The 16,807-nt window shown below is 39.9% G+C and overlaps 1 protein-coding gene across 1 annotated transcript in view; it reads left to right on the plus strand.

The window, feature by feature from the left end:
- HIBADH (3-hydroxyisobutyrate dehydrogenase) overlaps window positions 1–16,511 on the plus strand; it is a 96,724-nt gene extending 80,213 nt beyond the window's left edge. The window contains exons 5-8 of the mRNA XM_090287076.1: window positions 2,966–3,099; window positions 5,177–5,253; window positions 12,054–12,210; window positions 16,347–16,511. Of these exons, the coding sequence (XP_090143202.1) occupies window positions 2,966–3,099; window positions 5,177–5,253; window positions 12,054–12,210; window positions 16,347–16,505 (527 nt within the window). The 3' untranslated portion in view covers window positions 16,506–16,511. The remainder of the gene's footprint in view (window positions 1–2,965; window positions 3,100–5,176; window positions 5,254–12,053; window positions 12,211–16,346) is intronic.
- Window positions 16,512–16,807: the final 296 nt, after the last annotated feature.

Genomic DNA, 16,807 nt, shown 5'->3' on the forward strand with positions numbered 1-16,807 from the left:
GGACTGAGGCGTCATTGTCCTATGTACAGTGTGTGTCTTGTGTGTTGTATCTTCGTCAATAAATGTCTCTGTTTTTTGTATTACATGGCTGGATACCTTCTGGACAGACCTCATATATTCACAGCCACTCTGTGAAAAGGTTATTAATTAATGTTTTTCCCATGTTTATACACTGAGAGAGAAGTTAAGTTGTTTGTTTATAGTAACAACCAGCAAGTGGCACATCCCCTAACCAGATAGTCCATTCTGGATCCTTGACTCCTACCATGCTCATAAGTTTATTTACTGAACAACCAGCTATTGAATGTATTGTGTACTGTGATAGCTAATGGGAATGCTGACATAAACCCCAACGCTGGCCTTGTAAGAGCTTATAGTGTAATGCAGGAAACAGGTAAGAAAATCAAAGGTTTTAATAAGGTTCAGTAAGTGTTGTAATAGAATTAAGCACTGGTTATATTTTAGGTTTGTATATACAATTACTAAAATATAAGATAAAATAAATATTTCTCCCAATAGTCTAGCAGCTGCCTGAGTGTGTATTTCTAGTTTTTTGTTTTTTTAATTAATTTTGAGAGAGAGAGAAACTTCCATTTTGTTGTTCCACTTATTTTATCCATTCATTGGTTGATTCTTGTATGTGCCCTGACCAGGGATCAAACCTGCAACCTTGTCATATCAGGCTGATCCTCTAACCAACTGAACTACATGGCCAGGGCTATTCCATGTTTTTCTATTTTGGGAAGTGGACTTGAGTTATTTAAAGTTGCATGACAATGTCATAAATTTATTTATATTTATTATTGATAAACATTAAAATGTATACAAAGTCTTCTGTAATCTATAAGATGTCTTATATAGCTTAGAGTTCTAGGTTTCTAGGTGTTATTTTCTAAGCTCAAAACGGTTACATGTATTTTAGGATAATTTAGGTCTTAATTTTGGCCTTGCAGTGGGATTAGGCTTAATAATGGTGTATGGTTAGAGGAACAGGTGTGTAAAGATAAGCTGTGATCCCAAGGAATGCCAAGACAGTAGAATTACCCAGTTTACTCAGACCCTTACATTGGAATGTAAGTTATGATAGGAATAATTATACCACCACAATGAGAGCAAGAAAGAGTGGAAATACCACAGACCTCTGAATGAAAAGATAAATTATTCTTTCTTTTGTGGTCTTCTCTTGCTTAAGTAACTTATTTCTTCTTTTTGAAATATGTGTTTGAACAAGTGAGAAAGTATACCTGTCAAAAGATTAACCAGCTGAGAACCATTGTCAGCATTAATTTTTTCTTTAATAAATGACTCTCTGAAGCTATTTAGCAGTCTGTAATCTAGACACAAAGCTGTTGACCTATGATGGATAGTGCTGAATTTGTTTGTAAGCTTTGACTTAAATTGTCTGCCTAATTTCTCTAGGTCAGATCAACAGGGTTAGAAGTAAGGGCGCTTATGTGGTTCAGATAAAAATGGCTTTAGAAATTGAGAAAAATAATTGTGAAACATTAATGACCTACCATCTTGGTGAAGTAAATGAGAAACTAAGAAAATAATAGTCACTTAAAACTCAGCATTATCAGAATATTCAAATGACACAGATTGGCTAATTTAAAGCATTTGCTGTAATTGGGGTTTTGTACAGAATTCCAAAATGTGTCTGAAAATATTATGAAATAATGTAATTTAATCAAATGTATGAGCATCTCAGGCTTTCATAACATGTGGATACTCCTTCTTCCAAAATTGTTTGGCTAATGTAATGCTGACTTCTTTTGCTTTTAATGATTAGTTAAAAATAACATGAGCTGTAAAACAGGAAGGCTACTTGACTTGGCAATTGCAAAATAGTCACAATGTGAATGAAATAGGGCTCTCCTCCCTTGAGCTTTTTATGTACAAAAACTGTTTCATTGAATAAATTAAATTCAAAAGCAGGCCATTACTTGCAGCTGTCTATTCTAATGGCCAGATTTGATACATAGTGCAGACAATTAGGGTTTCTTTATTCCTGGCTGTACTATAAAATAAGTTGTAAAGGCAAAAATTGTACTAGGATAGCTCTTCTGTACCCTTCCCTGATTTTGAACAACAAAACCTAACTTGAGAATTATGAATTAAGATTTCTCTAATACTAAAAATAGTAATAATACTCTTGGTTTTATTTTATAGATAATAAAATGTAGGTGAATGAATTCCCGCATGCCCCCTTTAGGAAAAATCTAGGCCGTATTTTTTGTGCTAAAGTAAAAGTTGTTTTTCTTCAATCATTTCAATTAATAGACATCAGACTCTTGTAAAAACATGCTAAGGAGTGGCCAAACCAGTGTAAAAGTTTATTTCTTCTCCTGCTCATATTACTAGGAATATATTGCCCAGAAGGTGGATAGCAGGAGGGAAAAGAAGAATCAAATAATATTGGAAAGTGCACATCAGAGTAATCAGTCTAAATAAGCAACCGTTTTCTTCCTAAAATGCCTACTTGTTTATGGGACAAAGAGCTGGGTCTCTCTCTCTGTAGGCCTCATCTGTAGCTCGTATGTGGAGAGCCGGAGAGTGAGACAGAGACCCCAGATTCCGACTTAGGTGATGAACTCCTCTGGCTGCTCCCATCCCATGCTGGCCAGGACACAGGTGACCTTTGTCGTAAACTCTCTATTCCTGAATAGGTTTCTTAGGAGAATAACAGATGCATGGGGATGATAAAACTCACATTTCAAATTCCCATACCTGTCGTGCCACGATTGTGCCAAAATATTTAAGACCAGTTGAGAGTCTGAGTAAATCTATAAGTCCCTTTCGGTTTACAATTAACCTACGTAATATTGTACTTGATTATGAAAATGTTCCAGGGGCAATTTAGAATATCTTGCACATGGCTGACAAATATAATTTGGAAGCAAGGTGTTTTCATTTGGTGTAGGGATTGTGTCTTAATTTTACTATCCCTTTACCCCAAACGACACAGGTGTGGGCGCTGCTCGGTCTGGGAACCTCACGTTCATGGTGGGAGGAGTCGAAGACGAGTTTGCTGCCGCCAAAGAGTTGCTGGGCTGCATGGGCTCCAACGTGGTGTACTGTGGCGCCGTTGGGACGGGGCAGGTAGCGCTTTCATGTTAATGACCCTGACTTGTGATGCCAAATCACCTGATGCTTGTATCTCATTCCTGACCATTCTCTTATTCCTCTGTTCCATCTGTACATTCTTTGTTTGCTCAAATTTTCTTAAATTAATTTGGAATCAATTTTCCTTCATTCCCATTGCAATTAAGCAGACATCAGTTTACTTATAAAAAAAAAAAGATATCAAGTTCCATCATTCAGATTTTGACTTATCATCCCAGTGATCACTGAATTCATCCTTAAAACTGTTTCTGTTTATAATGCTCATATGGTGTAAGTTGCCATTATCTTCCTTCTAATTTTCTAATTACCATATTTTTTGCACTATAAGACGTACCTAGGTTTAGAGGCGGAAACAAGAAAAAAAAAATTCTGAACCAAATGGTGTACTAAAATATTTAATAAAATAGAATAGTATTTCAACCATGTAAAGTGAACAGCAATCAACAGCGGTATTAAGACCCATCATCACTGTCATTAACAAATGAGAAGAGACTTTAAGGTTCAAGTGCTCTTCTAGTTTTCTGGGAACCCCAAGAACTCATCATTGCTAGTGTCAGAATTTATGAAGCTCAGTTGCTCACAATCACTGATATCACTTTCTTCGCTATCTTCATACTGACCAGATGCCCTGAGATTCATCATTAAAGTGGGACATTTAAGCTTCCCCGGGGGGTCGCGCGTGGGCCCACCACTTCCTCTTCCAACAGCTGTCACCACCCCTGACAGGTCAGGTAATACACATCACGGTCTGTGATGCAATATTCTCTCCATAAAACACACAGACATTTCCCCCCCACTTTGGGGGGAAAAAAAGGTGCGTCTTATGGAGTGGAAAATATGGTACTTGCTATCACTTTATTTGCAGTGTAGTCAGGTAGGTGTGATCTATGCACTTTAATCGTTTTCTTGAAAACCAAATCGTTTTCACTTACAGCTGCTACATTCACTTTCTCGTCAGAGGTGAATGAAAGTTCAGAACTCTGAAATCAAGCTGGTTGTCCCTCGGTCACCCAGGACACACCCGCTCACACTCACTCCTCTAATGCTTTGTCCTGGGCACGATACCCGCTTGCTCCTACTCAAGCCTCTGGTGTGACCTTTGATGCGTCTGTTGTCTCCATCCCTTTGTCCACTCTCCAAGGTCTATCGATTCTTTGCTTCAGCGGCTCTCGTTGTTGACGGCCTTGTCCATCCCAGATCACACGTTACCTGATCCAGCCTTCCTCTCATTGCCTCACACCTGTTCACTGTCAGGGGCTTCGTGAGTCTTTCTGTCCCAGGTTGCCACTCTGCCCAACTCCATCAAAACCGACTCCATCAGGATGCTTGTATATCACCTTAGTGCTTCGCCTCTGAAACTTTGAATAGATCCCTATTTCCTATCACGTCAAATTTTGACTCCCCGCCTTCCCCTAGCTTTCATAGCTTTCACCCTGGTCTTAACTGTCACATTTCTTACCATTCCTTAAAACATGTGCACATGAGTCAGTTTTCTTCCTGTCCTCAGGAACATCCCATGCTCTTGCATGTTCCCCTGCTCGCCTTTCTCTCTCTCACCTAATGAAACTCTGCCTGGCCTTCTGAGGAAGGGCTCAGGTCCCACTTCCTCTGCTCCTGCCCTCAGCGATCTCGTTTATTTGAACTGCTACTGTCTCTGTCTTACAGCCTCTACCATACAATGTAACACTTAATTGTTCTTGTTTGTTCATTGCCTTCTCATTCAGTGTGTTATTCCCATTTCCCCCATTGGAATGTAAATCCCATCCCATAAAGAGCGGCAGCGCTTTGTAGATCAGTATTCCCTATCCTGCTGAGCCCACAGGAAGAGCTCTGGGGGTCTTACCTCATGGAAGTGATACCCCAGCCCGGGCTCTGGAATAGCATGCTAGGCCCAAAGGGGAGCATGCAGCACAATGCTCCTTTCCCCATTGCAGAGAATCCACTGTTAAATGCTCTCATGTTCAGAAAAAAGCACGGGGAATTGAGTGAAGAACTTCCCGTGAGTTATAACTGGAAAATGAAGACATTTAATATGTACTCAATTTATTTTCAGGCTGCAAAGATCTGCAACAACATGCTGTTAGCTATTAGTATGATTGGAACTGCTGAAGCTATGAATCTTGGAATCAGGTTTGTTGAATAGTGCATTTTCACATACTAACAATTTTGCTCTCTTTTGTTTTCGCACGTACTAATAATCAAGTGAACTTTTCCATTTGATTTTTTTGATGTTGAAAAAAAATGTTCATGAGAGATAAGTGAGTTGATCCAGGAACATTTGGAAGTACTTCATTATTGAACTTTAATAGACTTTGCTTATTTGATGACCAGTGGGGCCCTGGAGAGCATGAACATTCTGTGCTGTAGCCATAAAACGCACTGCACTGTAGATCCAAAGCTACGTTATCCTTTTTATATGGACGTGCTATTTCTTCTCTTACGTTAAGATGCAAGAAACACTTCTATAAAATTTAAACATGCTTTGACAGGTTTGGACAAATTTGTATAAAACATGGTTTTAATGTACAGTGGATGCAAATGTTACGCTATCATGTTACTGGTTTTATGTATCTATTTTAAATATAATCCCCCAAATCTACACTGAAAGGGCTCTTGGTGTCTTATTCCCTGAGTAAACTGGACACCATTTACAAAGCTGCAACTCCGGTGCGGACCTGTGGTTTTGTCACTTTACATTGAAGCTACATCTTTCCATTATAATAAAGTGGCATTCCTACTTTGCTTCAAGTGACTCAGAAGTTCTGTTTTCCTACACCGGTGATCATCCCTTAGAATGCTTAAGGTTAATGTCTAAATTTTAGCCTGTAATTTTTGGGGTTAGGAATGCTACATATGATTAATTACCTAATTAATTTCTTAATGTTTTGATTTCATGACTATAATAAATGTATATTTCTTACTTTAGAAAATGCTTATAGAGCAAGATGCTTTATTCATGTGTTTTGTTTCACATTTCCCAAAACTACGAACCAAATATATCACAAATCAAACTGGTGTTTCAGATCACAGCTTTTGATAATAGCAATAAAAAGAACCAAAGTACTTGAGATATTTTTTAAAACATAGTAATGGATTCACATTTCCTCTTAATTACCATATCAAGATGCTGTTGTTTTATTGAATTGCCCTTGTCTCAGATGTTAAACTATCTTGACCTATTAAGTTGTCATGTTGTAATTGAGATAAAAGAGGAATTTGCTTTGCATCAGCGCTAATTGGTTTATCAATATCCTGTACCATTTACATTTTAAAATTGAATGTCGCTAAGATGGTAAGCTTAGCACATCTGTACAAAGCTTTAATAAAACTGGTAGTACTGTATATATAGGAAGCTCTTCATTGTTCTCTTTCTGTTGTAGCCAATTTCAGGCTATGGGTCACTTGTTATAATTGAAAAACTGGTTACTAATAACTGTTTACATGTCCATCCTCTAGACTAATTTCATGGAAGAAGAAAATGTAAATTTCTGAAACCAAAATTGCACACAGAATTAATTGGTGTTGACAATAGGATTAGAGCATTAGTATACACGTGCATCTTAGAATTTTATCTTTATTTTTCTCCATATAAATGAAAATATAATATAAAAGTAACAGCCTAGATGAACCTAGGTTATAATATACTGAAATTCTCCTCTTTATCTGTGTCTGATTATTTTACATTCTGCTTCTTACCTTGAGCATCACTGGATCAGGATGTTTCTCAGGCATAGTGATGTATCCTCTGGCATTCCTCAAATAATTTTCCTAGCAAAACCCGTAGGAGATGATCGTTTGCCATTTGAAAATGAAGTTTTTGTATGGTAAGTGCTTGTGGAAGTCCAACTCCAAATACCAGCTAATAGAGAACAGTATGAAAATTAGTTGAATCAAATGAATTGAATGAAATGTATACATTAAGTACTAGAGTGGTTTATCAAAGAAAACATGAAAAGTGATAAAATTCCAAATAGAAATATTAAAAGCAGAAGCAATAAATAGATCTGATCTTATGGTTGGTCTTGATCCATTATGATAAAAACAACGTTTAGAAATGTGAAACTTTTAAATGTTTAATTTTTTCTAAAACTCTATATACATTACTGTTCCTGATACATTTATGTTTGAACACAAAGCAGGAACTAACTAGTTTTATTTCACTGTTACAATGACCTATAAGTCTCCGGTGCTTCAGATTGTACTAATTATTTTTATAACATTAGGGTATTATCAGTTTATCTTACAAAGATTTTCAGTAGCTGAAAAGTTCTAAAAATTATTGCTTCTCCTATTGTCTTTTCTCCATGGTTTACAGACATGGTTTAAAATGACAGGATTGTTCCCTAATAGAGTATAGAGAACAGCCACAATTTATTGAGCTCTGCAAGGTGAGAGAGAAAATTGGCATCAGCAAGCATCAATTCCCAAGTAGTAAATTCCCATGAAGTAGTATAGCATTCAAGTGGTTCAGCCACATTTATATTCTGTTCACTCCAAAGCAAAAAATTTTTCAGAACATTAATGTCAACCTATTCCTATGAAGTGATCATTTCTGATTAATTTCATTCTCGTAAGTCAGTGTTTTTCCAGAACACCGACGTTTCCTTTTTTTTTTTTAATAGAAGAATAAACTCTTACAGTTTAAAACTCTTATTGACTCTATGATCTTTTACAATGAGTCTTTATGGATGTCAGTGAAAGTTTAAAATGCAATAAAAAAGTAAACCATAAAAAATATTGGTATACAACATATTTTGGGATTCTTTTTTATTAGACCTCTACCTTCTAATTGGGCTCTAGTTGGGACTCAGAACATGGTTTATGGCACTCACAGTGCCCTGCTTGTGTTAAAGAGTCTGTTCCTATGCATCGCAGAGGGACAGCGTTGAGAATGTGAGCTCTGTTATTTTGTTCTTATTTTGGCTGCACTGGGAATTGCTTTTTGTTTTATTTTTTTTCAATAGTGGTAGTAGAAGAAGTTATCTGCGTTACCAGCCAGGGCCCGGGGCCCTCCAGCAACAACCATGTTGTCTTCTTCCACCAAATGCTTAACAGCTGAACATCCTGAAGGCCATTCAAGATGAAGACTTTCCCACAAGCGTAATTGTAGTTTCTTGGCTACTGTCCTTAGAAAATGTCTTTTTTTTTTAAGGTGATGATCGAAGCCCCTAAGTGTAGACCCGAGTAGATTTAACAAATGGCAAAAGGTTTATAATAAAAATTTGGCCAAGTTTCTTAATAAACTGTTAAATGCCATTGGCGTGGCTGATGAGCTGTCACGCTCGCTACCCACATGACCCGTGAGACTCAGGATGGTGAGAGTTTGGGTGTCAGTTGATGTCTGTGCCCTGCTCTGCTGTAGACTCCCAACTTTTCTCATCTGTTCTCATCTATAAAATGACAAAAATAATAGTATCTACCTCTAGAGTTGTTGTTAAGATTAAGTGAGTTACTTCATGTAAATCTTTTAAAACAGATCCTGGCATGTGATAGGTGCTCAGTACACGGTAGCGATGGATGTCATGGTGGTGGTGGTTAGTATTTGAATTGAATGGTACTTGGGTGCTTTTTCTCCATAATACTTCTCCCTAGCTGTCATTATGTATGTATTTGTTTACTGCCTCCCCCCACCTGGCATGCAAGCTCCATGACGGGAGCGGGGGGGGGGGGGCTTTGTCTGCTCATCGCCATTGTCAGCGCTCAGGGAAGACCTGTCGGGTGCATGAGACAGGAGGGAGGGAGGAGGCACTTCTCCTGCCACAGATAAAAGGTATCTGGGTGTGTGTCTTAACTGGGCCCACCCCTGGAGGCAGGCACAGCTCCTTAGCTCTCCCCCCAACCCCCACTGTTGGAACTTTAAAAAATTTAAAAAGAAATTTTTTCCCCATGACCATTTATTCTTAGCTTCTTTACTGTGTCTCCTTGGCAGATCTGTGTGAGCATCAGGTGAATAACTGGATGATGGACTAAGATTGCCCTGGTCTTAGATGCTTCATTCCTAGAGTTGTTCCTGTGATATGAGCTCTCGGTTTAGTGACATTACGTGCTTTGTTCTTACGTAAAACCAAGCAGTATAGATGGAGGCTTACAGAGAATATGCAGTGAACAAACTTATCTGGCCCTTAAAAGCTTTGGTTACAGCAAAGGTAAAACGTCTGGATTGTCTTTAATCTTTTTTTTTTTTTTTTTTTTTTACAATTTCTGCATTTTTACTTCTCCCAATAGTTCATTTAAAATTCTTGTGTTTTAAAGGTGAGTCAGTTTGACACAGTGACGTTTATTTGAATTGCATTATATATGCGGTCAGAGCATTGAATTCATTCTGTTTATATCAGAGAACATTCCAGCAATTGTAAAGCCACATGCATGCACGCGTGCACTCTCGAACCACATCCAGTGGCAAGTTATTATGGGGACTGACAGACTGTCATCCTTTTGATGGCTTGAGCTGTATATCTCCTGAGCAGCAATGGGGCTCTTATGCAGAAAGTATCATATGTTCCCAGCCAATTTACAGGGAAACAGCAATAACATTTTATCATGGTTGAGAGCCCAGTAGCTGCTTCCTATTAAACTTGCCCTTTCAGATACCTGTCTTGGATTAATTTGTTGATTTCAGATGGAAACTCAGTCTTCTCCAGTGAAGCATGACGTTCTAGGATAGACTCTCTGAATGACAATTACTGTGTATTCTAGCTGGTTTCAGACCATTACAAGCCTTGGGCACAGTGGAAGGCAGAGGACTTCAGTAACTGATTTTAATATCATGTCTAATTTTAACTGTCAGTTATATGTGTGCCAGTGAAAGAATCCTCAGGAAGATGAAATGCAAAACACTTCTAACTTGCTCTTTTTAATGATACACTTTGCCGGAGGGTGGGGGTGGAGGAAAGCGGAGCGGGAGTAGCCATCTTCTAAGGGAGGCATCAGTGTGAAAAGTGAGCACATAGCAACTGCCACCCCGCTTTTCCCTGGGCCCCTCAGGGCGCTGCTCAGTAGTGGTGTGTTCTCCAAAAAGGGTTCTGGAAGTGAGTGCCAGGATTTTTCTTGGAACGTTGGGGAAAAATGAAATGTAGGCGTTTACGAAGGATAATAAGCTTTGCTCGCCATTTTGGTGTTACAGACAGGGTACGAATTTCTTCAGTAATAAAGACTGTGGTGAGGTGCTGTAAAGTCTCACCGGTGGGTTATAAAGAGGCAAGTAACTCTGCAGCTGTAAATAGGTAAACCATTTTGAAAGAATCTTAAAAAAAAAAAAGAGAGAAGAAGAAGACTAAATAAGGAAGGCCCTAAATTATATTTCAAATGGAAGGGAAAAGCAATGTTTTGGGATCTTTAAAAATATCCCCCCTCATGAAACACATTAGACATACACATTCCTGAACATTTGTGCTTAGAGAACATGTTTATAGTTACAACAGATTCACTAATTGTTAAATTGCGATCTTACTTTCCTGAGTTCTTCCCCAGCACATTGGCCTTTCCTTTTCCTAAGTCATCTGCTGCAACAGCATACGGATAGCCTGGCTTTATTTAAAAGGGGAAAGAAGGCATCAGGAGCGACTATACATGTCACAGGCTGGGATCTTTATACAAGAGTGAATGAAACTGCTGGGTTTTCCCCGGCAGCCTACCACTGAACAGCGTGTGTGACAGCTACTTTAGATGGGATCTCTTCTATGTCTTAGGATCCTTAGGAAGGACTCTCATTACACGGTGACCCACCATATGAATTCATGTATACGACATGCCAAGTAGTATTACAAAACCATTACATTACATGGTAACTTCACACACATACTGGCTGTTAGCCCTAGCCCTCTGTCCCAACACTGGAAACATGTTTACTCGTCACGATATTCAGATTTGGAAATAAACATACATATATTTTGAACAAATAAACTAGAGCCTAAGCATTCCAAAATGCACAGTTTGTTTAACATCTATATGTGCCTTTTTTTCAAGCCTTTTTTTTTTTTTTAATTCTGGAAGAGATTGGTTTTAAGAAAAAGCAAGTTTTATTTGAAATTTGATTTAGTGAGACTTAGCAAAACTGTGCTTCCCAAACTGCGTCAAAAGACTGAGGATCAAAGTAATATAGCATTTTGTTTCTTCTTTTTTTTTTTCCCTGGGTCCACATCGAAGAGCCATTTATGCCATCAGCTCAGTGATAGAACAAATGATGTTTCCGCTTGGGCAAGCTTTGTTTTATCAGGATCAGTAACCTTATCAGCAGTTGACCCAGAACTATAATGCATGTCTTGGAATAGATAGCATATGTCACAACTCTGTGCAGACTTGCTTCACAAGCAAGATTGTCTGATGAAGATTTAATAAATAAGGAAAAGTTTGCAGCGAGAAATGTCTTCTTTTATAACTTCTCTTCAGCTCATTGTTCTGCTTGCTCATGGCTCATCTCTTGCATTTATTCCCAGAAAAGCTAAAAGAGTAAACAGATATGAATATGCATCCACACGGACTCCCATGATGCATAGTTTATCTGTCAATATTCCTTTCTGAAATATATCATTTGTGAATAAATAATATAGAATTTAGATGATCGTATCAGTTTAAGGTTCTTATGTGACATGTAAATGCGTAATGTCCAACAGAGGACATTTGTTTTTCCATAGAGAATCCACGTGTGATACACCAGCAGCACTTTTGTGCGATTATGTGTTATTTCTTAAAAGTAGGAGAGTGCAGAAGCTTTTCCTTCATTGCAGAATGTCCGGTTCAGAGTGGTTTAATCACTAGCTTTTAATACCTTATAATTTAAGACTGGATTTTCCACTCCCATCAATCTGCTTTGATTTTTGAAGACATATAATAAATGGAGAGAGAAGACGGAGCGTCCTCACGCGTAAATAAGTCACGCATGACTTGTACCTTTTGACATTTATCACTTCTTTTTCTTTGACCTTTGACAGGTTAGGGCTTGACCCAAAACTCTTGGCTAAAATCCTAAATATGAGCTCAGGACGGTGCTGGTCAAGTGACACTTACAATCCTGTACCCGGGGTGATGGATGGAGTTCCCTCGGCTAATAACTATCAGGGTGGATTTGGAACAACACTCATGGCTAAGGTATGGTAAATGCAGCGGCTACCCAAGGGGGAATGTTTAATGGTCTAGTTCTCCTTCCCTCCCCCCATCCCTCTCTCCCCACTCCCTCCCCTTTTAACAAAGCATATAGGCATGAAAGGCAAAACCCTAGAAGGCAAATTACTAAAATACTGATTCACTTACTTGCTAGAAATGAGTTAAAACTTAAATAAAAATCTTTATCGTACTCATTTTTATTCCTGACTTTTCAAATGAGAAGAACGGGCTGGGGTTTTACTTTTGTGCTTGGGCTTGTTTATTATCTGAGCTGGTAAAATTTTGTCCTCCATCATAAATTTGCATTCATTTACCAAGTCCTTGGAAGGGAAGCAGTAAGAACTTTCTGATACTACAATTGGCATGGGATATACACACAACAAAAGAAGAAAGATTCTGTCTCATGATACCAGATTTCTAAATATATTGTTCTGGCTTAAGAATATATATGTATTTATGCAGAAAGTCATTTGAAAAGCAAACTTGGCCTCCTCTCATTTGTGATCTCAACTTCAGGAAATGCTTTATAGATTAACAGACTTTCAGATTTCTGCATAGAGCTTATACCCACCTCCCCCAATTGACGATATTTTCCTGATTACAAAAGTAATAACGCATACTCTTGGGGACCATACTCACTCCTTTGTGCCCCATGGCAGATTCTGTCTATTCTGCTGTTGGCAGCGCCTTGAGTGCATTCATTCCCTCCTCTACCACGACCAACACCTTGGCCGAGCCTCATGCAGGGGACAGTACATCAGCTCATGCCCGGTCTCCCTGCCTGTCACCCTCATCTTCTCTTGTTCATTTTCCATCCCATGGAAACGTGAGCTTCCTGCAATGTTAAATCCTGACTATGCCATTTTTCCTATTGAGTTGCTTTCATGGTTCCCAGTGACTTGTGGTGTAAAGTCCCCTCTCTGCAAGTGGCCTCAGTAGGCCCGCAGTGGCTTGGCCTCTGCTGGCCTCCCCGCCCCCTCTCTGCCTCAGCCATAGGGAGCTCCCTTCTGCCTCTTGTCCTCTCTCTTGCTCTTCCCTCGGCCCGGCTCCCTCCTCCTTGCCCCTCTGCTCTGCTCCTGGCACTGTACCCAGCACGTTAGATATTCATTGATGAAGCAGTGTTTGATGCTTCTTATTTTGTTTCTGTGTTTCTTGTTTTACAGTTTTATTTCTTCTCCTGTTCCATCTAAGGAAATATTTTTATGCCAACCTGGCCCTTGTATTTAGGTTTACATATGCTCCTCTTACGGTGGCGCTGCGTGGCTGGGTTGGAAACAGAAAGTAGCTCCTCGGGCACATTGGTTTCATGAGCCCTGCAGGGGGCCTTATTATCAGGCACAGGGAAGAATGCAGGAGCCACGCTTATGCCCACGTCCCTTTCTGTATCTGTATGACGTGGGCTGTGGCCTGTTGGACGGGCTCCCCAGAGGGGACCGCTGACGAGTGAAGTGGAGTAAGGGGTAGGACGCTTCTGGCCGCAGGCATGGGTTCGTGCGGCCTCCCCGCTTCCGCACCGCTGGCTCTGTGTGGGCGCTCTGCCCCGGGGCTGCCCTGTGCTCCCGGGGACACCTCTACTCCAGCCGTTTTCCTCCAGGGTCCCTGCCCAGGAGGAACCTGCCACTGACTTTCTGGATTTTAAAAGGCAGCTTTTTCAACTAGTGGCATAACACAGTGCAGGAGTAAAAAAATATATATGGGTACTACTGTCGGTTGTAGTCTCGTTTCCTCTATGAAATGCAGTTGGTATCTACCTTATAAAGAGGAACACGTCTTAATTTTGCTTAGGATGAAAGTACTTAGAAAGGAACTTTTAAAAAAAAACTTTCATCACCTCAGAGAGCTGTTAGCAAAAACACGCCATATTAAACATAGCCAATTAGATTTGTATAGACAAACTGATGGAGATTAAAGAAATCCCTATCAGTGCTACAGTGATGAAAGAAATTGTGCCTTCTTGGGCAGATCAGGGCTTTACTTTACTGAGAGATGTTTTGTTTAACTGCAGTTAAATCTCTTTGTGCGAGGGGGTGTGATGCTAGCAGGTCATTAAAGTAGAGTCTTATATATTTATTTCTAGGTCTTAGCATCATAAAATTCTAACGTATCATATGTATATAGTCAGAGCATAGTCAGTACAAAAACCAGATCATTCTCCTGAACTCCCCAACCTAGAGGTCTGTTTCTGACGGGCACTAAGAAACAACTTATGGAAAATCACGATGACTTTTGGTACCTCCGCCCCGCCAACCCAATCAACATTCCTCTTTCCTGGACAGACAGGATTGAAAGGCCACCTTTCCCTCTTCAGAATGTTTGTCCTTTAAGGTAGCAGCCTCCAAAGCATTTTAGTTTCCCTTTTTGGGTTTTATGAACTCTTATTTGGGATAATAATTGACTTGCCCCTTTGAAAAACTCTTAATAGTTTTTTTTTCCTCGATAGTGTTGTCTTCTCAATATGCTGCTTTTCCTGAGTTCTTACATTGTAGTTATATTACTAGGTTAAAAATTAAGGGCCGACTTCCTATGTGTCCTTTCCCCTCTCCTGTAAAAGCACCGTACAGCTGTGCTGCTAAATGATATCAACAGAAGAGGCCTGTCCGCTTGTCGGGTGTTAGTCACCACATAGCTGTCCACACCTGTTAGGTGTGTGGGTGATCATTCAACTCGTTTTTTGGTCAAAGCTGTAGAAGATTTCAAGGTCACATAGATCTTCCAAATCTATGTGTTTACATGTGAAAACTGTGCAAATAAACACAAAATAATATTTGTACCTGTGGCATAAATTATATTTATGAAGCTAGAGATTTAATTCGTTCTTTAGCTTGTTTTTATTTTGAATCATTTTTTTCTCTTGAGTGGATGGTATCCGTAATTGCTCCCTTACCAAGGATGTTCTTCGAAGAGTAGAAATAGTTCTCTTGCTTCCTGTCTTCCCCCTTTCTTTGCTTGTTGGCTTTGCCAGGGGTGAGGGAACTGAGCATGGAAATGGTAAGAAAAATCTGGTTGGTTTTGCTACTTGGTTGCAGCTCTTATCATCACGAATGAATGAAATAAGGGTAATATTGTTCCAAATACCTGTACCTTCCTTGTTTTCCACATACCCCAGATATTTCAAATTTGGACAAGATTTCATTTTTATGGTAGTAGATAGCTATTAGCTGCAGTTTAACTATAAAAGATTTATAATGTTAACTTGATCTATTTTCGAATAGCCATACATTTTCTGAAACTTTCAGAATGAAGCAGTAGGTCGGTGAGATGTTGAAGTGTGTTGTGAAGACGATCGTTGCATTGCGCTCACAACCCAGAGATTAGAGCTTCCGCGTTCCACCTCTGCCCGACCCGGCTTATTTCCCTCCCCGGCCCCTTTGCTCGCTCTGATTCAGCCTCGTTGGCCTTCATGTTATTTTTGACGGTCCACGCCATGTCCCACCACAGACCTTTACGCTGCTGTGCATCTGCCTGAAACTCTCCCCCCAGCTCTCCCCCCCAGCCCTCCGAAGAACTCGCTGCCTCAGGGAGGTCTTCCCTGCACGTTTCATCCATCAGAACGCTCTTCCTTCCACCCCACCCCTTCCTACCCAGCACATTCTCACCTCTTTCTTTTTCTTCACAGCACATGTCCTTGGGTTGGACTTTAGTGTTTGTTTTGTTGTCTCTCTTTCCCACTGGACAGTAAGATCCATGAGAACAGTGACTTGGTATCACCAACACACCAGCACTCAGTAGTTGCTGAATAAGAGATTGAATGGATAGCTAATAATTCCATAGCGGGGTTTGGTTTGGGCGTACAGGCTTCTGCAGATTTGCAAAAGCATCGGCCTGTGTGATCCCCGCTTTATGGTAACCCTTGTGCAAAGTCAAAATCAAACAAATAGGACTGCTGGGGGGTGGAGGAGTGGAGAGGACACTCAGAAATCAAAGTTGCTGGCCAGTTTTGTAGCCCTATGAAAGCCCTTATAATATATGTGTATATATGATGTGCCGTAGAGCTTGTAAGTATCTGCTTTTTTTCAGACTTCATTTTTTCTTCCCTGAAACCAAAGCATTAGGAGCCACAGTTCCAAAGTGAGCCTTACCTGCGAGTCTCACTGTGTCCCTCCCGCCCTTGTCTGCCTTAGGATCTGGGATTAGCACAAGACTCTGCTACCAGCACAAAGAGCCCAATCCTCCTGGGCAGCCAGGCCCATCAGATCTACAGGATGATGTGCGCAAAGGGCTATTCAAAGAAAGACTTCTCGTCCGTGTTCCAGTTTCTGCGAGAGGAGGAGAACTTCTGAGCTTGGACACTGCTGGAACATGAACTCTGTCCCAGAGCTCCCCGATAGCTCGCTCCACAAGTCAGTGCGTCTATTCAAGGTCACCCGTCTGCTTTTGATTGTCTAGGTCACAGTTAAATGGGCTTTTCACCCATTTTTTTTACTGCTTATTCTTTCTATCCATTTAGCAAACATACAGTATTTGAATTTTTTTTCTGTAAGCCCCCGATGGTCTCTATTAAGTAGCTGATTGACCTTTTTCAAAAGTTTGATCCTTGAGCATCTTCAGCTAAATCATTGACTGCTTCAATCAGGATAGTATT

Source organism: Furipterus horrens, unplaced genomic scaffold (assembly GCF_987537825.1).
Source record: "Furipterus horrens unplaced genomic scaffold, mFurHor1.1.pri manual_scaffold_9, whole genome shotgun sequence".
Taxonomy (NCBI): domain Eukaryota; kingdom Metazoa; phylum Chordata; class Mammalia; order Chiroptera; family Furipteridae; genus Furipterus; species Furipterus horrens.